Raw genomic sequence first — 25,414 nt, 5'->3', positions numbered from 1 at the left:
ATCAGGATCTTTTCCAATGAGTCAGCTCTTCACATCAAGTGGCGAAAGTATTGGAGTTTCAGCTTCCAATGAATATTCAGGGTTGATTTCCTTTAGGATTGACTGATTTGATCTCCTTGCTGTCCAAGGGACTCTCAAGAGTCTTCTCCAGCACCACAGTTCTCCAGAACCACCAGGTTTTTAAAGAGTGTTAAAAACCTTCCCTACTCTGTGGATTGTCCAGTTCAGGCAGCCTACCAGCTCTGTGATGGGCCATTTATCCTCATGTTCTCCCACCAGAGGCACCTGTGCCCATCACTGTCATCAATCAATCAATCATTGTCATCAATCTGGATCATCCTGGGAAACACAAACAATGTCAGATAGAGATGGAGATTGTGCAGTGTATGAGCCCACGTGTGCGTGGCTTGTGACCCAAGGTGTCATCTCCTGGACCCTAGTGACTACATTCAAAGTCATACTTCCCCTCTCTTTTTTAAGACACGGGACATTGATATGAACCACCAGTATTTGAGATTTGACTATTAAGTCCTGTCCCATAAAAGGTGAAATTTCAGTACAGCCTCTATGAACGACTTGCCAGACCAAACTGCTAGTCCATTGGCCACAGCTTGAGAATCTAAAATTCTAAAGGGATGATTCTGGGTAATTTCATGTCCACTGCCACATCACACACATTGTTCATTGGCTGGACTTAGACTTGCCTTCCTTCCTCCATCAAAGCCCTTCTACTGAAATGTTACACTCTTTCAGTCTCAGTCTTTCTCAGGTGGATGAGCAGCACCTTCAGCCAAACTCCAACTTGCTTTTTGAATTCAAAGACCCACATAGTGAGATCCAAATCTTGGTTGCTAGAGTTAGATTATCTTGTGAAGTAGTGTCCACCCAGGGAAGGCAGGGACTGTCACTTATTCATGGATCCTATGAACTCCTCCTTGTGTAACCTTGTTTTCTTCTCCTGCATGTAACTATTTCCTTTTAATCAGCAAGTTCTGTTGATGAGACTTAGCATGCATGCACACCCTTTCCTTATTTGAATGTCTTTCTGACATCATTCAAGATATCATTGAGATTTCTGATCTTGGAGTTATTTGGTGCCAGTCAGTAGTGCTCTAATTCCAAACAGTGCTGAGTAGCAGACTAGTTAGGAATGGCCCTTTCAGAGGGAGAGTGGCTGAGTAGCTCCTTTGGGCCACCTCTGCACCAAATGCCCCACTCAGAGCTGAAGCATCGGGCATCTGCCAGGGTCAGCCCTCATTTGGTGTGGACTCAACCACCAACACTTCTGTTATCTCAGGAGTGCTGTGCTGGTTGGGATGCTGGTATGAGACCAGTCTGAGCCATAACTTGTGAATTTCAGCCAGAACTTTCTGCTGTTCTTCCCTTTCAAAAACAGCCTTTCTGCACATGCCTGTGCTCTGATGTGCAGTCCAAGAGCACACCAGACGCAATGTACTTCAGTGATCTATCAAGTCCTTGTGCTTCATTTCTTTTCTCAAGGTGGACTCAGAGTTAACAGGAGTTTTTAGTATTTAATAAACTTTTCCGTGTAGCTCTAGACCAAGACATATCTAAGGATTTCATTTGTCAAGCTGGTGGGCCCTGGATTTTTGCCAGGTCAATTGGCCAACCTTCAAATGCCATTTGTCAAACCACTTTTTTCAAAGCAGGGTATATTTCTTGTTCAGTGCAGCCTATTTGTACTGTATCATCAATAGCATGAATCACAAAACACATGTGATTTGAGGTTTGGTTTTGTTTCTGCTCTCCCCCAGGGAGGCAATACTTGGCTTTGGTAAATGCAAATTAAAACTAAGCAAAGAATAAGAAGTGGGAATTTTAATTAACTATCAAGTTAAGAAAAAAAAAAAAAGAAAAAGAGGGATTTTATTCGAGCCATACTGAGGATTATAACCTAGGGAGCAGATTGTCATGGGAACTGTTTCACCTGTTAGTAGTCAAAGGCATAGTCATATACATTTTTGAGGAAAAGGATCATATGTTAAAATGACATACTGATATTTCATGTAAAGTTCACCAGGGATACATTGTCCAGGTAAGCACATAGAAGGGAGAAGCAGGTCACCCAACAGACTCCCGAAAGAGCTGAGAAAGAACACTATTCTTTCAAGAAGTTACCTTGCTATAACCTAGAGGGGTGGGATGGGGAGGAAGATGGGAGAGAGGTTCAAGAAGGAGGGAACATATGTATACCTATGGCTGATTCATGCTGATGTTTGGCAGAAACCAACACAATTCTGTAATGCACTAATCCTTCAATCAAAAGATAAATAAATTAAAGAAGTTACATTGTTAACATCAGAAGAAAGAAAAAAACTCTGCTTTACAGTTTATCTGGCCCTTCCATCTTTGAAGAGCTCCGGTTAATGTGTAATGTGGGTGGACACTGCATTTTAGGGAGGGAGGAGGCACAAACAAACAGAAGGAATTTAATATTTAATTTTTTTCTTGTCTTCCTTTGTTGTTGTTGTTCAGTCGCTCAGTTGTGTCTGACTCTTTGCAACCCCATAGACTGCAGCATGCAGGCTTCCCTGTCCTTCACCATCACCCAGAGTTTGCCCAAACTCATGTCCATCGAGTTGGTGATGCCATCCAACCATCTCATCCTCTGTCATCCCCTTCTCCTCCTGCCTCCAATCTTTCCCAGCATCAGGGTCTTTTCCAGTGTGTCAGCTCTTCATAGCAGGTGACCAAAGGATTGGACAAAGGATTGGAGCTTCAGCTTCAGCATCAGCCCTTCCAATGAATATTCAGGATTTATTTCTTTTATAAATCAAATTATAAAATAATTTGATCTCTTTGCAGTCCAAGGGATTCTCAAGAGTCTTTTCCAGCACCACAGTTCAAAAGTATCAATTCTTTGGGGTCAAGCCTTCTTTATGGTCCAGCTCTCACATCCATACATGACTGGGAAAACCACAGCTTTGACTATACGGACCTTTGTTCGCAAAGTAATGTCTCTGCTTTTTAATATACTGTCTAAGTTTGTTATAGCTTTTCTTCCAAGGAGCAATCATCTTTTATATTTAATTTTTCTTCTTGTCTGCCTTAAAATATGAATTTTATTTCATCAGTTTCTTTACCCTGATCTGCTAGATGCCAGGGGCACGATTTCCCTTTCACTTAGACTTACTGAGAACTATAATTCCTTTTCTTAAAACTTATTTTTGGCTGGGCTGGGCCTTCGTCGCTGCGCATGGGCAAACAGGGGCTACTCTCTAGTTGTGGTGCGTGGGCTTCTCGTTTCAGTGGCTTCTCTTGTTGCGGAGCGTGGGCTCCAGGGTACCTGGGCTTCAGTAGGTGAGGCACATGGATCAGTAGTTGCGGCTCCCGGGCTCTAGAGCACAGGTTCAATAGTTGTGGCCCATGGGCTTAGTTGCTCTGCGGCATGTGGGATCTTCCTGGATCAGGGATGGAACCCGTGTGTCCTGCACTGGCAAGTGGATTCTTTGTCACTGAGTGACCAGGGAAGACCCAAGCACTATAATTTCTTATACAAGAATCTCTTGTCTTCGTACTATCTGAGAAGAAAGGTCCAACAAGTTAATTTGTCTCCTCTCCTGCCCGAGCTCTTCTGTTGCTCAAATCCTTCCTGTGTTCTAATGACGTGGCTGCTCTAACACTGTAATAGTCAGAAGCCGTTACCTTGTTCTGAGGACACAGTACTAGTAGTGAGAGGATGTTTAGGGATGTGGGTCATGCTGAGCCTGCACCGAGCACAGGATCCCAAGCGACAGACATAACCGTGTTTCTTTAGTGCGTTCACTATTCTTGTGTTTCTGAGTCCTCTAAAGCAAGAGTCAGCAAGCTGTGGCTCTTGGACCAAATCTAGCCTGTAATCTGTTTTGTGCTGTGCTCAGTCGTGTCTGACCCTTTGTGACCCCGTGGACTGTAGCCCACCAGGCTCCTCTGTCCATGGGGATTCTCCCGGCAAGAACACTGGAGTGGGTTGCTATGCCCTCCTCCAGGGATCTTCCCAACCCAGGGATCGAACCCAGTTCTCCTGCATTGCAGGTGGATTCTTTACTGTCTGAGCCACCAGGGGAGCCCAAGAATACTGGAGTGGGTAGCCTATCCCTTGTCCAGGGGCTCTTCCTGACCCAGGAATCAAACTGGGGTCTCCTGCATTGCAAGTGGTTTCTTTACCAGCTGAGTTACCAGGGAAGTTACCCAATCTGTTTTCTACTCCTTACCAATTAAGAATAGTTTTTATATTTTATTTATTTATTATTGGCCACACCATGCTGCCAGGTGTGTGGTATTGAACCTTTGCCTCCTGACATGGAAGGGTGGAGTTGTAACCACTGGACCACCAGGGAAGTCCTGGTTTTTACATTTTTAAGTTGTTTAAAATTAAAAAAAGAATATGTGACAGATATTACACGTGGCCCACAAAACCTGAAATGTTTACTATCTGACCAGTTACAGAAAAAGTTTGCCAACCCCTGCTCTAGAGCACAGGGCCCAGGGTAGGGGTTCCTCTTGCCCAGATCCAGAACAGTAGCCTCCACTCTTTCACCACATCACTTCCAAGTGTCTGAGAGTGAGCACAAACCCAGAGTCGTAGCTGTGGTATTTTAGCTCCATCTGCTGGTCCAGGGCTTTTCACCAGTGCTGTAAACATGGGAAAGTTTTTCCAAGTTTCAGCTTCCTTTCACTGATCAATGGATTGGTTTAATTCACTGAGCCAGCCTATTGGATGGAGAAGGCAATGGCACCCCACTCCAGTACTCTTGCCTGGCAAATCCCATGGACGGAGGAGCCTGGTAGGCTGCAGTCCATGGGGTCGCTGAAAGTCGGACATGACTGAGTGACTTCACTTTCACTTTTCACTTTCATGCATTGGAGAAGGAAATGGCAACCCACTCCAGTGTTCTTGCCTGGAGAATCCCAGGGACGGGGGAGCCTGGTGGGCTGCCGTCTATGGGGTCGAACAGAGTCGGACACGACTGAAGCGACTTAGCAGCAGCAGCAGCAGCCTATTGGAATTCAAGGTAGATTTTTCCATGTTTCACTGGGTTCTATTTGTTGACACACATCTCAACTCTTGTAACCACCAATGGTTAGCAGTCCAACTCTACATCACAATAGTAGCCCACAAATGAAAGTGAGGCATATACAGGACCAATAGTCATGTCATTTCTTTCTGGGAGATAAGAAGTAATAGAGAGGACAGGTAAATAGTCATTATGTTGTAAGAAAATGGTGGTAGGGAAGAGATGGCAAGCTCAGGTTTCAACACATTAGACCAATTTAAACTTCACCTTCTGGTATTATGGTAGTTTAAAAAATTTTTATATAGTTGTGTATGCTTATTTATAATTGAAATGAATGACAGCAATGATAAAATGGCTAGGTGGGAGAAATTAGGATTGTTTTGTTACTATAAGTTATTCATGCGACTCAGGAAGTGGTATAGTGTTATTTGAAAGTGGACTTGAGTTCACTGTAAATGTTTATTGCAAACTCTAGGGCAACCACGAAAAGGGAAAACAATGGATAATAGTGATGCTAAGAAAGGAGAGAAAATGGAGTCATATAAAAATATCAGTTAAAACCACCAAAGGCAGAAAAAGAGTAGAAGACAAAAACAAAGAGTAGAAGACAAAAAAAGAAATGAAGACCAAGGGCAATAAGTAAAAAATAGTAATGGATATGGTGGATATTAATCCAACTAGATCAATAATTACTGTGAATGTCATTGCTCTAAAGGCACTGATTAAAAGACCAGAGATTGTCAGAGTGAATAAAAAAATAAGACCCCACTGTATGTTGTCCAGATGAAACCTACTTTGATTATTAAAAAATTTTATTGGAGTAGAGTTGATTTACAATGTTGTGTTAGTTTCAGATGTACAGCAAAGTGAATCAGTTATACATATATCCACTCCTTATGTATAGACCATTACAGAGTACTGAGTCGTGTTCCCCATGCTATAGAGCAGGTCTTTATTAGTTATCTGTTTTATATATAGTAGTGTGTATATGTCATCCTCAGTCTTCTAATTTCCCCCGCCCCTATCAGGGGATCTCTTATCCCCTGATAACCATAAGTTTGTCTGCTACATCTGTGACTCTATTTCTGTTTTGTAAATAAGTTCATTTATACCCTTTTAAAAAAAGATCTATATATAAGTGATATCATATTATATTTATCTTTCTCTAGAAACCTACTTTAAATATAAAGATACATGTAGATTAAAAGTAAATAGATGGAGAGGAATATACTATATTAACACTAATCAAAAGAAAGCAGGAATCAGACTTCTTTCTTTCTTTTCTGGGAAATCAGACTTCAAAGCAAGGGATAAAAAAAGAAAGTATAACACCCAAATAAGTAAAGTAAAAAAAGAGAAATAAACTCAATGAGTCCCATAGCTCAGGGGTTGGCAAACTACAGCCTGTGAGCCAGATCTGGCTGGTTGCCTGTCTTCTGTTTGTTTTTTGAATGGTCCGCAAGCTAAAAATGGTTTTATATTTTAAATGATTGAAAAAAATCAAAAGAATATTTCACGACAAGTCCAAATTGTACAAAATACAAATTTCAGGGCCTGTCCATGGAGTTTAATTAGAACATGGGCAAGCTCATTTGTTCCCATCTTGTCTGGAAAAGTTTCGACTGAGCCTGGACAGCCCACAGAACCTCAACAATTCACTCGCTGTCCCCTTTGCCAGCCTCTGAGACAGAAAGTAGGAAAACAGAGAAAAGTAAAGCAGCAAGACGGTCAATACACTACTGGGTAACACCAGTATTACAAGTCACCAGCATTCTCACCATGATAACCTTGAAGTCTACTTTCTGAAAAACTTCACATAAGGTGAAAATATCCAACAGACAGTTGACAATAGAGGACTGGAGAGAGGAATGAGGTCAGAGATCGCCTTCCATTGGTTCCTTTAGGGTCCAGGTTTGCCCCCTTCCCTGCCTCTGAAGGTACCACCGATCCTGGTGGCCTGGGCTGGGCTGAGGCCTCGCCCCACCGCAGGCCCCACCCAGCCACAGGCCCCGCCCCGCCGCGAGCTCTCACTTGATGAGCCGCACTCTTTCTCTTCAGCTGCAGGGAGCCGTCTTGGTTGCCTCCTGTGTCCAGATGCTGGTGGGCTTCTCAGGCCTCATTGGCTTCCTCATGCGCTTCATCGGCCCCTTGACCATTGCTCCCACAATCTCCCTGATGGCCCTGCCTCTCTTCGATCCTGCGGGTGATGACGCCGGGATCCACTGGGGGATTGCTGCCACGTAAGTACCCTCCTGGGTGGGAGGGCCATTTGAGTTCCCTCTAGAGGAAGGTTACCCAGTTAAAAGAGTGAGTCCTGGATATTGGCAAGCTCAGGTGGTTTACAAGTACTTTCATGAACATTTGTTGTTGTTCAGTGGCCAAGTTGTGTCGGACTCTTCCTGACCCCATGGACTGCAACATGCCAGGCTTCCCTGTATATCTCACCATCTCCTGGAGTTTGCCCAAGGTCATGTCCATTGAATAGATGATGCCATCCAACCACGTCATCCTCTGTTACCCTCTTCTCCTTCTGCCTTCAATCTTTCCCGTGTCAGGGTCTTTTCCAATGAGTCAGCTGTTCGCATCAGGTGGCCAAAGTACTGGAGCTTCAGCTTCAGCATCAGTCCTTCCAAAGAGTATTCAGGGTAGATTTCCTTTAAGATTGACTGGTTTGGTCTTGCTTTCCAAGGGACTCTCAAGAGTCTTCTCCAACACCACAGTTTGAAAGCATCAATTCTTCAGCACTCTGCCTTCTTTATTGTCCAGCTCTCACACCCATACATGACTACTGGAAAGACATAGCTTGGACTAGATGGACCTATGTCAGCAAAATGATGTCTTTGCTTTTTAACACACTGTCTAGTTTTGTCATAGCTCTCCTGCCAAGAAGCAATTGTCTTCTAATTTCATGGCTGCAGTCACCATCTGAAGTGATTTTAGAGCCCAAGAAGAGGAAATCTGTCACTGCTTCCACATTTCCCCCTTCTATTTGCCATGAAGTGATGGGACCAGATGACATGATCTTAATTTTTTTAATATTGAGTTTTAAGCTGACTTTCACTCTCCTCTTTCACCCTCATCAAGAGGCTCTCTAGTTCATGTGCATTATAAAACCTTAAAAAGCAGTGAAATGGCAATTTAGAATGTATTATTACTATTTATTTGTTAGGCAATGGCACCCCACTCCAGTACTCTTGCCTGGAAAATCCCATGGATGGAGGAGCCTGGCAGGCTGCAGTCCATGGGGTCGCGAAGAGTTGGACACGACGGAGCGACTTCACTTTCACTTTTCACTTTCATGCATTGGAGAAGGAAATGGCAACCCACTCCAGTGTTCTTGCCTGGAGAATCCCAGGGACGGGGGAGCCTGGTGGGCTGCCGTCTCTGGGGTTGCACAGAGTCAGACACGACTGAAGTGACTTAGCAGTATTTGTTATTAGTCCTCTCAGACAATGAGTTCATCACAGGCAGTGTCTAAACATATTTAGTGCAGGGTTCACAGATGGCTGATGCTACCTGTCTCTTGCCTCCTAGGTTTTCACTGAGCAAATATTTGTACACCTCCAGCTCCGGGGAAGGGTACAGAGACATAGCCGAGCTCTCAAGCATTTGGTAGTTGAGTGGAGGGTTAAGATGAGTCCAAGTACCTGTGATACCAGGAGACACTGATGAGGGTCCCAGAGCATCAAGCTTGTTCAGGGAATGGGGCGGTGACAGCCAGCTTGTGGGGGATGGAGAGGGCAGGGGAAGAGTGTCAGGAAGGCTTAGGAGTGGGGTGGGGAAGAGGCCCTCAACATTTAAACAGAGCTTTGGAGGAATTTGGCAACAACAGATGGATGTGTTCATTCACATGGGCTTTGACCCTGGCCTCAGTGGCTCCAGTCTGGATCTATGCAGCTGTCATGCTCATTTCTCAGGTCCCAAGGAATAGTAGTCCTCTGCCCACTCTTCCTCTTCAGCCACCGGCAGCCTCTGAAAGGGCCCATCCACCTGTTCCCAGCTGGCAGGATGCAGAGCAGGGCCTAGATGAGGACCTTCCTAGCACAGCCCCTGCTCCCCAGACCCAGAGGCACACGGTAGCCCAGCTTCCTGGATCCTAGCTCTGGATGAGTACCAGCTCGCCAGGTTGGGTGTGGTTTGTTTCTGTTTCAGGACCATCTTCCTCATCGTGCTGTTTTCTCAGTACCTGAAAAACATCGCAGTGCCCGTGCCCGTATATGGACGAGAGAAGAAGTCTCACACCTCTAAGTTCTACCTGTTTCAGATCTTCCCTGTAAGAAGCACTCCCCACCCGCCGCCATTCTTAGCTGACTCACCTGGAGAGTGAGGGACAGCCTCTTGCTCACCCAGATGGGCCTCAAGTCAAATGCTCTCTACCTGCAGTGGCCTCTCCTCCTCGGCCTCCCCTAACTGCTCCTCCCCACCCTGCCCATGGGTGGTGGGAGCATTGGCTTAATGCCCTACAGCTCCTCCCTCAATGCTTCTCTCCTGCGGGAGCAGAGCGCTTGCCCCAGGTTGCTACAGCGGTCGCCAGTGTGGGACGGCTTCCTCATGTTTCCCGGGATGTCCTCAGAGCATGGCCCTGGGGGAGATAGCCAGAATCTCCACTATGGGTGCAAAATGAAGGGCCAAGATGCTTAGGTTCTTTCTCATTGGTGCTTTCTCATTGGTTCCTGGATGATTCAGATGGTGCCTCCTTTTTCAGAGCCTTCTCTGTTGAATTTGTTCCAATCTGTCAAGCAGGCGCAGTTGCCAACCCCATAAAGGTGTTTTCAGGTTTGATTCACCTATGAACTACATTCTGCATTATAAAAAAGATACTTCCATATAATGATCTCATTGATTTTCCACAACCCTGTAGGCCAGTGGTTCAGAAGTTCAGTGTGCATAAGATTCACTTGGGAACATTGCTAAAAATACAGATGTCTGGAGTTCTACCACCAGAGATTAAAATCAATACATCTGAGGACCCCACTTTAAGAAATCCTGCTTCAGGCTCTGCAGAGCAATGGCTGAAATTCCATTGTACAGATGAGCAAACTGAGGCTCAAGGAGTTTGAAGCAAGTCATGTGACCAGCAAAGAGTAGAAAGGGAGTCAGCTTGCAGTCCTTCTGACCCAGGCCTTGTCTACTTTCCTGGACATTTCTGCCTCTACCTGGCATGAGGTCTCCCTATGGTTTACTGTCTGTGTTCCTTTACTGTGTTACTTATCCACTGACACACAGATTTCTGTTGTCACTGGGAGGGTTCCTAATCTAACACTTCCTCATTTTGAAGAGCTTTCCTGAATTCTCTCTTTTGCCCAACCTTGCTGGGAGGTGTGGACAGGGGCAGGGAGTGGGACCAGGTGTGAAGGGCACCTCCCTTCCGCAGGTACTGCTGGGGCTCTGCATCTCGTGGCTGCTCTGCTTTGTGCTCACAGTCAGCGACGCCCTCCCTTCAGCACCCACAGCCTACGGGTACCTGGCCCGCACTGACACCAAAGGCAACGTCCTGAGCCAGGCTCCGTGGTTTCGCTTCCCTTACCCAGGTAATGAGCAGACTGGGCCCTTGTTGCCTGGGACACATGCTTCCTAGGTCTGTCCATGGGGCTCAGGGCACCAGAGTGGGTGGTGAATAGAGCCAGGGGGTGGGGGGGAGAATCTTCTCCAAGGGACCTGACAACAGCCTATGGTGGGTAAAAGCACAGAGGAACCCCAACCTCTAGCCAGCATCTGGGTCTCCTCCTAGACTTGGTGGGTCCCACACAAGGGAGGCTCAGGACTGAATGAGAACATTTCTGGGTTGGAGGTCAAGGCCATTCCTTAGGCCTCTTCTGGTCTCCTTTCCCTGCAGTTCTTGGCTCAGGTTGTGTGAATAAGCACGTTTCAGTGGTGATAGGCAGGGGTGGCCTCAGGGGCTAGGGAGCTACGGCCTCCCTGAGTAAGTATCTGGACTTCAGAATGCTTCAGGGCCTTCCTGGGAAAAGGCCGGGCTGCTGGTTCTTTGTGCGCGCTGTGACCTCAAGGTCAGGGCATGGGACCCCCCTCCCCCCCCAGGGAGGCACGGGTAAGGCAAGGGTTCAAGACAAAGTCTCAGGACAGTTGCGGGGCTGGAAGACGTGTTGCCTAGTGTTTAAAGCCTTCCGGAGAATCCTCTCGGAAAGAAATTATTTGGGGTCCAGTAACCTGTTGTCTTCTGGGTTAATATTCCCTCTGCATTGCATTTTCAGGACAGTGGGGCCTCCCCACCGTCAGCCTGGCTGGGGTCTTTGGGATCATCGCAGGGGTAATCTCATCAGTGGTGGAGTCAATAGGTGATTATCATGCCTGTGCCCGTCTGGTGGGGGTACCACCCCCTCCGAAGCACGCCATCAACCGAGGCATCGGCATCGAGGGCCTGGGCTGCCTGCTGGCAGGGGCCTGGGGGACAGGAAACGGCACCACCTCCTACAGCCAGAATGTGGGAGCACTGGGCATCACCAGGGTAAGGCTGCAGACATTGGTCCATGGGTATGTGTGTGTGGCAGGGGTGGGTGGTGGGTGTGCAGGCTAAGTACCTGGATCTGTCATCCATGTCTTAGTCTCTTATTGTTGCTGCAACAAATAGCCACAAACTTAATGGCTTTCAACAACCCAAATTTAGTATCTTACCAACCTGGATGTCAGAACTCCAACACAGGTCTCACAGGACTACAGTAAAGTTATTAGCGGGGCTACGTTCCTGCCTGGAGGCTCCAGGGGAGAATCCATTGCCCTGCTTTTTCCATCATCTAGAGGCTCCCCACATCCTTGGCTATGGCCTCTTTCCCCCATCTTAAAGCCAGCAGCATTGCATCTTCTGACCTTTCTTCCCTTGTCACGTCTCCCTTTGACTACACCTGGGAAAGACTATCTGCTTACGTGGGTATGTGTAATTAGACTGGGCCACCTGGCTAATTCAGGATACTCTCTCCATCTCAAAATCCTTAAGTCCCCTTTGCCATGTGAGTTTGGGATCAGGATGTGGACATCTCTGAGGAGCCGTTATTCTGCTACTGTTCTGACCTTCTTGGCTGCGGTCACCTGTGCCTGCGTGTCCCAAGGGTGCCTCTCATTCAGCATGGCCTCTGTGATGTTCAGCCCATGCCCCCGTCTTACCTCTCCTCCTTGTAAACCTTGTCCTGTGGATTCACCCAGGGCATCCTTATTGTCTCTGACCTGCACCCCTCACAGTGGATTCTGTCTTCTCTGTGTGCCTGTGGCCCTCCTGTCCTCTTGTCTCCCAGCAGGACCACAGCTTGATCAATCATCTCTCACCTGAACATGGCAGCATCCCTATCTCTTCCCAGGATCTTGCCCATCTCTCATCAGGCTGCCACCTGGCTGCCCAAGGATCTTTCTAGAACCCAATTAAATTAGTTCCTACTTAAAATCTCTTCTGGGCTCCCATTTTCCACAGGAAAGCCCCATAAGTTCAGCATGAATTCTTCAAGATGGTGCTTTCTAAGACGGCTTAGAAAAGAATATTATTACAATGTTGCTTTCCTGTCTGCTTCAGTGCAGAGGTGTGGTGTTTCCCAGAACAAGTGAAGTCAGCTTTGGAGAATACAGAGCCCGCTATTCATTCCCCTCGCTGCATTTTCTGATCGCGCCCTCAGACCCACCCACTTCTGTGTCTGCATGGCCTCGGGCCCACAGGGGGAGCTCAAACGCGTGGGCAGCAGCAGAGCCAGAGCCCAGCCCTGCAGCAATGGACACCATGGACGCCTGGGTACTTCCCCAAAGTTTCCAAACCTTAGTGCAAGTGAAAGGAATGTTTTTCCATGTGAGGACCACTGACCCACACAGAAATAGAACAGGAATGGGCTACATGAGTAAAAAGCAGCAACTATTTTTCCTGCTAAAGGAAGCAAATATCATGCAGAACAGAAAATTATACTCAATAAATGGAACAAAAATTTTTTTGATGTATCATTTCTAAATTAAGGCTGTTTAGAGTACAAGGAATGATGCTAAAGCTGAAACTCCAGTACTTTGGCCACCTCATTCGAAGAGTTGACTCAATGGAAAAGACTCTGATGCTGGGAGGGATTGGGGGCAGGACGAGAAGGGGACGACAGAGGATGAAGGATGAGATGGCTGGATGGCATCACCGACTCAATGGACGTGAGTCTGAGTGAACTCCGGGAGGTGGTGATGGACAGGGAGGCCTGGCGTGCTGCAATTCATGGGGTCGCAAAGAGTTGGACACGACTGAGCGACTGAAGTGAACTGAGAGTAGAAGGAAGGAGCAGGAAAGAAAGGTACATGAGCAGGGTGCAAATCCAGTTGTTCAGTTGCTCAGTTGTATCCTACCCATTGCAACCCTGTGGACTACAGTTCAGTTCAGTCCAGTTGCTCAGTTGTGTCTGAATTTTTGTGACCCCATGGACTGGAGCACACCAGGCCTCCCTGTCCATCACCAACTCCAGGAGTTTACTCAAACTCGTGTCTATCACGTCTGTGATGTCATCCAATCATCTCATCCTCTGTCATCACCTTCTCCTCCTGCCTTCAGTCTTTCCCAACATTGGGGTCTTTTCCAATGAGTTGTTTCGTCCCATCAGGTGGCCAAAATATTGGAGTTTCAGCTTCAGCATCAGTCCTTCCAGTGAAGATTCAGGACTGATTTCTTTTAAGATTGACGGGTTGGATCTCCTGTAGTCCAAGGGACTCTCAAGAGTCTTCTCCAACACCACAGTTCAAAAGCATCAATTCTTTGGCCCTCAACTTTCTTTATAGTCCAACTCTCACATCCATACATGACTACTGGAAAAACCATAGCTTTAACTAAATAGACCTTTGTTGGTGAAGTAATGTCTCTGCTTTTTAATATGCTGTCTAGGTTGGTCATAGATTTTCTTCCAAGGAGCAAGTGTCTTTTAATTTCATGGCTGCAGTCACCATCTGCAGTGATTTTGGAGCCCAAGAAAATAAAATCTGTCACTATTTCCATTGCTTTCCCATCTATTTGCCATGAAGTGATGGGACCGGATGCCATGATCTAGTTTTCTGAACATTGAGTTTCGAGCCAACTTTTTCACTCTCCACTTTCACTTTCATCTGGAGGCTTTTTAGTCCTTCCCCTTCTGCCATAAGGGTGGTGTCATCTGCATATGAGGTTATTGATACTTCTCCTGGCAATCTTGATTCCAGCTTGTGCTTCATCCAGCCCAGCGTTTCTCATGATGTGCTCTGCATATAAGTTAAATAAGCAGGGTGAAAGTTACTCAGTCATGCCCGACTCTCTGTGACCCCATGGACTGCAGCATGCCAGGCCTCACCATCTCCCAGAGTTTGCCCAAACTCATGTCCATTGAGTCAGTGATGCCATCCTACCATCTCATCCTCTGTTGTCCCCTTCTTCTCCTGTCTTCAGTCTTTCCCAGCATCAGGGTCTTTTCTAATGAGTCAGCTGTTCGCATCAGGTGGCCAAAGTATGGGAGCTTCAGCTTCAGCATCAGCCCTTCTAATGAATATTCAGGGTTAATTTCCTTTAGGATGGACTGGTTTGATCTCCTTGCAGTCCAAGGGACTCTCAAGAGTCTTCTCCAACACCACGGTTCAAAAGCATCAGTTCCTTGGTGTTCAGCCTTCTTTATGATCCAACTCTCACATCCATATATGACTACTGGAAAAACCATAGCTTTGACTATACAGACTTTTGTGGACAAAATAATGTCTCTGCTTTTTAATATGCTATCTAGGTTGGTCATAGATTTTCTTCCAAGGTGCAAGCATCTTTTAATTTAATGGCTGCAGTCACCATCTGCAGTGATTTTGGAGTCCAAGAAAATAAAGTCTGCCCTTGTTTCCATTGTTTCCCCATCTGTTTGCCATGAAGTGATGGGACCAGATGCCATGATCTTTGTTTTTTGAATGTTAAGTTTTAAGCCAGCTTTTCCACACTCCTCTTTCACTTTCATCAAGAGGCTCTTTAATTCCTCTTTGCTCTCTGCAATAAGGTGGTGTTATCTGCATACCTGAGGTTATTGATATTTCTCCTGGCAATCTTGATTCCAGCTTTTGATTCATCTAGTCCGGCATTTCGCATCATGTGCTCTGCATATAAGTTAAATAAGCAGGGTGACAATATACAGCCTTGATGTACTCCTTTCCCGATTTGGAACTAGTCCGTTTTTCCATGTCCGGTTCTAACTGCTGCTTCTTGACCTGCATACAGGTTTCTCAGGAGGAAGGTAAGGTGGTCTGATATTTCTGTCTCTTTAAGAATTTTCCAGTTTGTTGTGATCCACACAGTCAGAGGCTTTAGCATAGTCAGTGAAGCAGGAGTAAATGTTTTTCTGGGTTTTTCTTGCTTTTTCTGTGATCCAGTGGATGTTGGCAATTTGATTTCTGGTTCCTCTGTCTTTTCTAAATCCAGCTTGTGTATCTGGAAGTTCATGGTTCACGTACTGTTGTTGAAACCTGGCGTAGAGAATTTTGAGCATACTTTGCCAGAATGTGAAATGAGTGCAATTGTGCAGTAGTTTGAACATTCTTTGGCATTGCCCTTCTTTGAGATTGGAATGAAAACTGACCTTTTTTAGTCCTGTGGCCACTGCTGAGTTTTCCAAATATTGGCATATTGAGTGCAGCACTTTCACAGCTTCATCTTTTAGGATTTGAAATAGCTCAGCTGGAATTCCTTCACCTCCACTAGCTTTGTTCATAGTGATGCTTCCTAAGGCCCACTTGACTTCACACTCCAAGATGTCTGGCTCTACATGAGTGATCACAGCATTGTGGTTATCTGGGCCATTAAGTCCTTTTTTGTATAGATCTGTGTATTCTCTCCACCTCTTCTTAATATCTTCTGTGTCTATTAGATCCATACTGTCCTTTATTGTGCCCACCTTTGCATGAAATGTTCCCTTAGTATCTCTAATTTTCTTGAAGAGATCTCTAGTCTTTCCCATTCTTTTGTTTTCCTGTATTTGTTTGCGTTGTTCACTTAGGAAGGCTTTCTTATCTCTCCTTGCTATTCTTTGGAACTCTGCATTCAGATGGGTATATCTTTCCTTTTCTCCTTTGCCTTTCACTAGTTTTTGGTTCTCTCCTAGTTGGTGGGGTGGGAAGTAGGGGACAAGTGGTGGAGTAGGGGGAGGAATTAGGTTGGTCAGAGACTTCCCATCACTTCTCTAGGGTGTTGTAGCTTCCAGCCCAGATGTCAGTCATGAGACCAAAAGAGGCCCAGGGCTACATGGTAAATTCTGTGGTGGTAGGATTTGGGATGACCTGCCATTCATGAGATCATCAGTGTATCCAAAGGGCGTTGGTTGAACCTGAAAAGTTGATTCACTGTGCTTAGATTCATGCTTAGTTCCCACAGTTCATTGCTAGGCTTGTAAACAAAACAGAAGTTTCCTTTGATGCGGTAAATTCTTTTTTTTTTTTTTTTTGATAGGCAAGAAGTAGCTTTATTAATATAGGATAACTTTAAGAGATGCAGCGGGCAGGCGAGGGAGGCCTGCTGATGTGGTAAATTCTTATGACATGTTTTCTTATGAAGTCAGTTAAATAAATTGTGCTCATGGTCTTCTCAAGGCAAGAATACTGAAGTGGTTTGCCATTCCGTTCTCCAGTGGACCATGTTTTGTTAGGCCCTGAATAGCGGGGGCATGCCCTTCAGCCACTCCATGTGGCCAGAGGACTTGACTGGTGCCCTGGTTGTGCCGCTGCTGGTCCTCGCTGAGCGTGTCAACCTTCACCAGCCGCCAGGTGGCAGTCAGTGGTCAATGTGCTCTTAAGCTGGGAAGAAAACTAAGCAAAGGTGAAATCTGCTACTCTATCACTGCATTAACAGACTTCAAGTTGTTGACATTGGAGTATCTTAAAATTTTTAAACATTGTGGTAGAAGACACATAACATAAAATCTACCATCTTAATATTTTTGAAGTGTACAGTTCAGTACTATTAAGTGTATCCACCCACAATGCTGTGCAACAGATCTCCAGAGCTTTTTATTCCTACAAAACAAACTACCCTGGAGTATCATTTTAATGTTTTTGTTTGTTTCTTTGTTTTTTTTTTTTACATTTTGGCTGGGCCACATGGCATGTGGGATATTCCTTCCATGACCAGGGATGAAGCTTGCACCCTGGGAAGCCCTGTCAAATATTGCCCATATATGCATGGACTTATTTGTGGGCTCTCAATTCTGTCCCCTTGGTGTATGTGTCTGTTTTTATGCGAGCACCATACTGTTTTGATTACTATAGTTTTGTAGTATAGTTTGAAATCAGGAATTGAGATGCCTCCAGCTTTATTTTTCTTTTTCAGGATTGCTTTATCTATTTGGCATCGCTTGTGCTTACATATGGAGAGGGCAATGGCACCCCACTCCAGTACTCTTGCCTGGAAAATCCCATGGATGGAGGAGCCTGGTGGGCTGCAGTCCATGGGGTCACACAGTGTCGAACACAACTGAGCGACCTTCCTTTCACTTTTCACTTTCATGCATTGGAGAAGGAAATGGCAACCCACTCCAGTGTTGTTGCCTGGAGAGTCCCAGGGATGGGGGAGCCTGGTGGGCTTCTGTCTAGGGGTTCGCACAGAGTTGGACATGATCGAAGCGACTTAGCAGCAGCAGCAGCAGTGCTTACATAAGCATTTTAGGGGCTTCCCTGGTGGTTCAGATGATAAAGAATCCCCCTGCAATGCAGGAGATCTGGGTTTGATCCCTGGGTTGGGAAGATCCCCTGGAGAAGGGAATGGCTACCCACTCCAGTAGTCTTGCATGGAGAATTCCATGGACAGAGGGTCCTGGTGGACTACAGTCCATGGGGTTGCAAAGAGTGGACACAACTGAACAACTGACACTATACTACTATATATAAGCATTTAGGATATTTTTTTTCTATTACTGTGAAAATGCTGTTGAAAATTTGATAGGGATTGCATTGAATCCGTAGGTGGCTTCAGTAATAAGGACAGTTAGCAATACTAATTCTTCAAGTCATGACATAATATACCTTTGCATTTACTTGTGTCTTCTTCATTTTCTTTCCTCAAAGTCTTATAGTTTCCACCTCCTTGTTTAAATTCATCTTTAAATATTTTATTGTTTTTGATGCTATTATGAATGGGTATGTTTTATTTCTTTTTCAGATGTTTTATTATTAGATTGGAATGTGGCATTTATGTACATTGATTTTCTATTCTGTAACTTTACTGAATTTACTGATTAGTTCTAACAATTTCTTAGTGGAGTCTTAGGATCTTCCACATATGAGATCATATCATCTGCAAATAAAGATAATTTTACTCCTACCTTTTTTATTTGGATGCCTTTTATTTCTTTATGCTACCTGGCTCCTATGGCTGTGGACTTCCAGAAATGTGTTGAATAGGAGTGGTGAGGTTGTCACCCTAGTCTTGGTTCTGATCTGATCGTAGAGGAAAAGTTTCCCACCTTTCAGCCTTGAGCATGATGTGAGTTGTGGGCTTTTTATATTTGCCTTTAGCTACATTCTTTCTCTATTTGATTTGTTGAAAGTTTTTTTTTTTAATCAACAAAGGATGTTCAATTTTGTCCAGTGCTTTTTCTGCATCTGTTGAGATGATCATATATTTTTATCTTTCATTCTATTAATGTGGTGTATCACATTTACTGATTTGCATATGTCGAGACATCCTGGCATCCCAGAGATAAATTCCACTTGATCATGGTGTATGATCCTTTTAATGTGCTGTTAAATTAGGTTTGCTAATATTTTGTTGATAGTTTTTGTATCTATATTCATCAAAGATATTGGTCTGTACAGTTGACCCTGGAACAATATGGGAAATGGGGTGGGAGTAGGTGCGCCAACCCTCCTCACAGCCAAAAACCCTTGCATAACTTATAGTTGGATCTTTGTACATGTGGTCCCTCCATATCCGTGGTTCCCTCATATCTGTGGTTCCACATTCACAGATTTAGTCTACCATGGACTATTTAGTGCTGCAGTGTTTACTGTTGAAAAATATCTGCATGTAAAGGAACCTGCTGCTGCTGCTAAGTCGCTTCAGTAGTGTCCCACTCTGTGTGACCCCATAGACAGCAGCCCACCAGGCTCCCCCATCCCTGGGATTCTCCAGGCAAGAACACAGGAGTGAGTTGCCATTTCCTCCTCCAATGCATGAAAGTGAAAAGTGAAAGGGAAGTCACTTAGTTGTGTCTGACCCTCAGCGACCCCATGGACTGCAGCCTACCAGGCTCCTCCATCCATGGGATTTTCCACACAAGAGTACTGGAGTGGGTTGCCATTGCCTTCTCCGGTAAAGGAACCTGCTGCTACTGCTGCTAAGTCATGTCAGTCGTGTCCGACTCTGTGCGACCCCATAGACAGCAGCCCACCAGGCTCCCCCATCCCTGGGATTCTCCAGGCAAGAACACTGGAGTGGGTTGCCATTTCCTCCTCCAATGCATGAAAGTGAAAAGTGAAAGGGAAGTCACTTAGTTGTGTCTGACCCTCAGCGACCCCATGGACTGCGGCCTACCAGGCTCCTCCGTCTATGGGATTTTCCAGGCAAGAGTACTGGAGTGGGTTGCCATTGCCTTCTCCGGTAAAGGAACCTATGCAGTTCCAAATCATTGTTCAAGGTTCACCTGTACGTTCTTTGCTTGTAGTGCCCTTATCTGGCTTTGGTCCTGCCAGGGTACCAATGCTGGCCTCCTATAATAAGCTTGTGAAGTAAGTATTATTAATTCCACCTGATAAATTTGAAGGCTGATATTTGGAGAGGTTAGATAACATGCGTAAAGCCGCACAGCTAGTTAGAGGCAGAGTTGGAACTGGCTCTCAAACTCCACTCTTAAGCATTGGGCCACTCCTTCCCAAAAGAGACTTCTTGCCACTTCTTCACAAAAAGCTGCCCAGAGAAGGAGCACTGGAGTCAGGACTTGAAGATAGGTATGAGAGCAGCAGAGAGGAGAGGTGAGGGCAGAGGCTGGGACCCAAGATCACACCCTCATCCTTTCCCTAGCCCCATGAGAAGTAGAGGGAGCTCCTCCTGCAGGTCCCCTGGAGCTGTTGTTTGTGATTCCTCAGGAAGAGCGCAGAGGTCTCCAGGGCATGTGGCCTGGTTGGAGCTCAGCCACCATCTCTATCCCTTCTCCCTGCGTGCTGCAGGTAGGAAGCAGGGTGGTGATTGTCGCTGCGGGCTGCGTGCTGCTCCTGATGGGCATATTTGGGAAGATCGGGGCTGCATTTGCCACCATCCCGACACCCGTGATCGGAGGCATGTTCCTGGTGATGTTCGGGGTCATCACTGCCGTGGGGATTTCCAATCTCCAGGTGAGGCAAAGCACCCTTGGAAAAGCAGCAGCACTGCATCTCCTGAGAGGAGCCCATGGGGATGGAGATGAATGGAACAGCCCGGGGACAAGGGAGGAGAAGGGCATCCTCCAGTCCAAATGCACCGGCCCCAAATGGAGGGAAGAAGTAACCAGGAACATCCAAACTTCTGAAAAACAAAATTGGATCCGTTTGGATCGGATTATCCAAACCACTCAGCTCTCAGGGCCAGGGGGGAGTGGGACTTGACTGGGAGCCTGTGCCCTCTGAATCCAACCTCCCCCTCCAGCCTCCAGTGATGGGCGAACAGGGGGCACTTTAGTGGGGTGCTTGGTGTTCAGTATAGGTGCTGATGGCTCCGGGCCTCTCTCTTGCAGTACGTGGACTTGAACTCACCCAGAAACCTCTTCATCTTCGGCTTCTCCATCTTCTGTGGGCTTGCCATTCCCAACTGGGTGAACAAGAACCCAGAGAGGCTCCACACAGGTGATTCTCCATCCTCTAGACTGTGACCATTCCAGGAGCAGAGCCGGTGGGGCCCTTGGTTCCCGGAAATTCCTGTCACTTCTTTTAAATTAACTATAGTCACCATGTTGTACATTACATCGCCATTACTTATTTCCAGTTTTGTTGAGATACAACTGGCATACATCACTGTATGATTCCAGGTATACAGCATAAAGTTTTGATGTACATCCATTGTGAAATGATTACCAAATAAGTCTAGTTGACACCCATCATCTCACATGGATACAATAAAAAGAAGTGGGGGAAAAAAGAAAAACATTTCTCCTTGTGGTGAGAACTCTTAGGGTTTATTCTGTTAAGAACTGTATGGTTAACATACAGCAGCAATAACCATAGTTTTCATGTTGTACATTCCACTGCTCATCCTTATCTCATAACTGGAAGTGTGTACCTTTTGATCACCTTCCTCCAGCACCTCCTTCTCCCACTTCCCGCTTCTGGTAACTGCAAATCTGATCTCTTTTTCTATGAGTTTTTTTTTTTTTTTTTAAGAGTCTACATATAATAAGAGAGATCATACATATTTGTTTTTCTCTCTCTGATTTATTTCACGGCACAATGCCCTCAAGATCTATCCATGTTGTGTAAATAGCGACATTTCATTCTTTTCCTTATGGCTGGATAATATCCATTGTAAACACACATTTTCTTTAGTTGCTCATCCACTGAAGAACACTTAGGTTGTTTCGATATCTTGGCTGTTGTAACTAATGCTACTGTGAATGTGGCTGTGCATGTGTCTTGTTGAGTTGGTGTTTTCATTTTCTTTGAATAAATACCCAGAAGTGGAATTGTTGGGTCATAATGATGGACAGGGAGGCCTGGCGTGCTGCAATTCATGGGGTTGCAAAGAGTTGAACACAACTGAGTGACTGAACTGAACTGAATGGTAGTTCTATTTTCAATTTTTTAAGGAACATCCATGCTGTTTTCCATATGGCTGCACTAATTTACAGTCCCATCAATGATGCATAAGGGTTTCCATTTTTCCACACCCTTGCCAACACTTCTCAGTTCTTTCTGGGAAAAGCCATCCTCACAGGTGTGAGATGACTACCTCACTGTGGTTTTGATTTGCATTTCCCTGCTGTCAGCGATGCTGAACACCTTTCATGTACTCGTTGGTCATCTGGACATCTTCTTTGGGAAAGTCTCTGTCAAGATCCTCTGCCCATTTTGTAATCCCTGTCACTTTTGTCTCCACCGTAGGGATTCTTCAGCTGGACCAAGTCATCCAGGTGCTGCTGACCACGGGCATGTTTGTTGGTGGATTTCTGGGATTCCTGTTGGACAACACCATCCCTGGTAGGGCTCATCTCTGCCCTGTAAGCTGGCAGTGTGGGTAGATGGTCAGCATTAGGGCCAGCCGCGTTGCTTCCCTAGCCTCAGTTCCCAGGTGAGGCTGGCCACAGCATACCCTGAGTGGGTCCAGGGTCTGGGTGGGGTGATTTAAAGTCCCTGTCTACAAGGTCTACATCCTTACACCGTGCTCAGCCCTCCCGTATCCAGGGTAAACCAGGGCAGCCCGGTGTCCACACAGAAAGCCTCTAGGCAGTATTCTGAGGAGTGTGAGGAGGGGGGTTAGGGCTTCAACATATGATTTTGTGGGTGGGTGGGTGAGCACAGTTCAGCCCGTAAAAGGACCCCAAGGTGGGAAACACCAGAAGCAAAGCGCAAAAGGCACAGCCCCAGCTCTCTTAGAGCCTGCAGTCTGGCTAGGGTGGGAGAGAACACAGTATAGATTCATATCCCAACCAAAGCCATAGCTGGTGTGCTGTGCTCCAGGTGCTCTGTTCTGAGCGTACAGAGAGCAGCAGGACATGCCCGGCCTTCTGGAGCCTCACAGGCTCATAGGAAAGGGAGACACAACCACAGACCCTTACAATACAGGGCACTGAGTGTGGCGATGAGCACACCAAACACATCAGTGCTGAGGATGTGTCCGGTGAAGGGTGCAGAGTTGTCCTCACTGGGGGCTTTCTGTGCTCCCTTCTTGGTCCTCCAACAGTTTCTTGAAAGGACCTCTGTAATAACTCCTGCTTATTCTGATATTCTGTTTTCCACATTTCTTCTCTCCACCAAATACAAAAGACACCTGCATTCCAGAAACATTGAAACATAGAAAGGTCCACCCTGGAAGAGGAGGAAAGAACAGTGGTTCATAGAAGGTCATACCCTAGAGCTCAGAAAACTCCTGGTGATGAGCTGAGTTGTTGTTGTTGTTTAGTCACTCAGTCACCTATGACTCTTAGTGACCCCATGGACTGCAGCATGCCAGGCCTCCCTGTCCATCACCAATTCCCGGAGCTTACTCAAACTCATGTCCATCGGGTCGGTGATGCCATCCAACCATCTCATCCTCTGTGTCCCCTTCTCCTCCTGCCTTCATTCTTTCACAGCATCAGGGTCTTTTCCAGTGAGTCAGCTCTTCTCATCAGGTGGTCAAAGTATTAGAGCTTCAGCTTCAGCATCAGTCCTTCTAATGAATATTCAGGGTTGATCTCCTTTAGGATTGACTGGTTGGATCTCCTTGCTGTCCAAGGGACTCCCAAGAGTCTTCTCCAGCACTATAGCTCTAAAGCGGCTGTTCTCTGGCTCTCAAGCTTTCCTTATAGTCCAACTCTCACATCCACTGAGTTGAGTTGGGTGGAGTTGAGCTGAGCTGATTCTTGGGGTGGGCTGGGAGGAGGAGAAGGATGAGCTGCCGGCAGGACCAGGGCATTGCGAACTGGCCTCTCCAGAGGCTCCTCCTGCCCAGGTCCGCCAGCTCCCTTGGGGCCCAGTCCCGACCTCGATCGCTGTCTCCTATTAGGAAGTCTGGAGGAGAGAGGTCTTCTGGCATGGAATCAAGTCCAGGAGGAGTCTGAGGAGACTACGAAGGCCTTGGAGGTCTACGGCCTCCCCTGGGGGATCGGCACCAGGTTCTGCACGTCCTCCTGCGCCCAGTACCTCCCCTTCTGGCCCAGGGAAGGCAAGGTGGGAGTGCACCAGCTCTCGCTCTGCCCCTGGGACTCAGAAGAGGGGACCCGGAGGGCCACAGACACCCGGATGTGAGAAGGCTCCTTCTGCACCGCCCCCACCCAGTGTGCTCCTCGTCCCACCCACCATGGGAGGTACCCTGTCAACCTGAGCGTCTCTGCATCCCACACATGGTGGCAGAGTTAGATAAGTGTTAGATTAAGGCCAGGGCAAGTGTGCTGTGACCTCCGTCAGCGAGTCAGCGAGGTCTAGCCTCAAGCTACATCCTTACAACTTGTCAGCCCTCCCGTCTCCAGGGTAAACCAGGACAAACCAGGGCAGCCCAGTGTCCACACAGAAAGCCTCTAGGCAGTATTTTGATGCATTGGGAGGCAGAGGCTTTGGGTGGGGTAGGGAACAGAGATGGGGCTGTTAGCTGAAAGGTGACAGTAACATTTCTCTTCCTCCGCAAAGAAGTATGAGGCCTGCTGACCCCTCCCATCCAGGTTCCTCCCAATCAGGCCCCTTCCCTCCAGGCCCCTGCCACTGGCAAACGCTGAGCTTGTGCTAGGTCATTTCCGTCGTGTCCGACTCTGTGCAACCCTATGGACTGTAGCCCGCCAGGCTCCTCTGTCCATGGGACTCTCCAGGCAAGAATACTGGGGTGGGTTGCCATTTCCTCCCCCAGGGGATCTTTGCCCCCAGGGATGGAACCCGCCTCTCTTACCTCCCCTGCTTCGGCAGGCAGGTTCTTTTCCACTAGTGCCACCTGGGAAGCCCCTGTAAACACTGAAGGGTCTGCAAAGCTACACTCCCTGCATATGCCCAGTGCTAGTCCTTGGAGTCAGATTGTGCATCACAGGATGGTATGGTGAGGCAGTGAGCACTGGGGGTGTGGGTCAGACGGCACCAGGTTTGGACCCTAAGACTTAACCTGCACTTCAGGTTCTCACAGGGACGTGAAACAGCCAAAGCCTTGGAAAGGCCTTCAGTGGAGGGGAGCCACTGTTGCCATGATTTATAAACTGTTCAGAGCAGGTGAGCCTGCTCTCTCTGCATCCTCAGTGGATTAGTCAGGATTCTCTAGAGAGACAGAGCCAATAGGGGGTGTGTACATACATATATCTATGTATATACATATATGTCTACAGAGAGATATATATACATACATATATACACACACACACACACACACACACACATGGGGAAGGCAGATGGAGAGATTGACTTCAGGATTGGGCTCAGGTGATTGTGGAGGCTGGCAAGTCTGAAGTCTGCAGGGCAGGCCATGCAGGCTGGGACGAATTGCAGCTGGAATCTGAAGGCAGTCACTGGAAGAATTCCCTCTTCCTGAGGGAGGTTAGGCCTTCTCTGATAGCTCAGTTGGTCAAGAATCTTCCTGCAATGCAGGAGACACTGGTTCAATTACTGGGTTGGGAAGCTCAGCTGGAGAAGGGATAGACTACCCATTCCAGTATTCTTGGATTTCCTCTGTGGCTCAGCTGGTAAAGAATCTGCCTGCAATATGGGAGATCTGGGTTCGATCCCTGGGTTGGGATGATCCAAGGTGAACGGCTCCAGAATTCTGGCCTGGAGAATTCAGGGCAATGGGGTCTCAAGTGTGGTCT

At 46.7% G+C, this 25,414-nt stretch overlaps 1 protein-coding gene across 4 annotated transcripts in view; it reads left to right on the top strand.

Annotated features, from left to right (window-relative positions):
• Nucleotides 1-25,278, top strand: part of LOC102399127 (solute carrier family 23 member 2) — a 68,634-nt gene extending 43,356 nt beyond the window's left edge. For 3 of the 4 annotated variants that reach the window (XM_044946898.2, XM_044946901.2, XM_044946899.2), the window contains 8 exons: nt 7,077-7,258; nt 9,171-9,291; nt 10,393-10,549; nt 11,231-11,484; nt 20,136-20,300; nt 20,678-20,786; nt 22,038-22,133; nt 23,641-25,278. In XM_044946898.2, the coding sequence (XP_044802833.1) occupies nt 7,077-7,258; nt 9,171-9,291; nt 10,393-10,549; nt 11,231-11,484; nt 20,136-20,300; nt 20,678-20,786; nt 22,038-22,133; nt 23,641-23,882 (1,326 nt within the window). In that variant the 3' untranslated portion in view covers nt 23,883-25,278. Of the gene's footprint in view, nt 1-7,076; nt 7,259-9,170; nt 9,292-10,392; nt 10,550-11,230; nt 11,485-12,537; nt 12,979-20,135; nt 20,301-20,677; nt 20,787-22,037; nt 22,134-23,640 lie in introns of those variants that run through there. The other variant, XM_044946900.1, reaches the window with a different exon arrangement.
• The last annotated feature ends 136 nt before the right edge of the window (nt 25,279-25,414 follow it).

This window comes from Bubalus bubalis, chromosome 8, assembly GCF_019923935.1.
Source record: "Bubalus bubalis isolate 160015118507 breed Murrah chromosome 8, NDDB_SH_1, whole genome shotgun sequence".
In the NCBI taxonomy this organism is placed as follows: domain Eukaryota; kingdom Metazoa; phylum Chordata; class Mammalia; order Artiodactyla; family Bovidae; genus Bubalus; species Bubalus bubalis.
The sequence above is the reverse complement of the archived record's forward strand: the minus strand, read 5'-3'. Positions and strand labels throughout refer to the sequence as shown.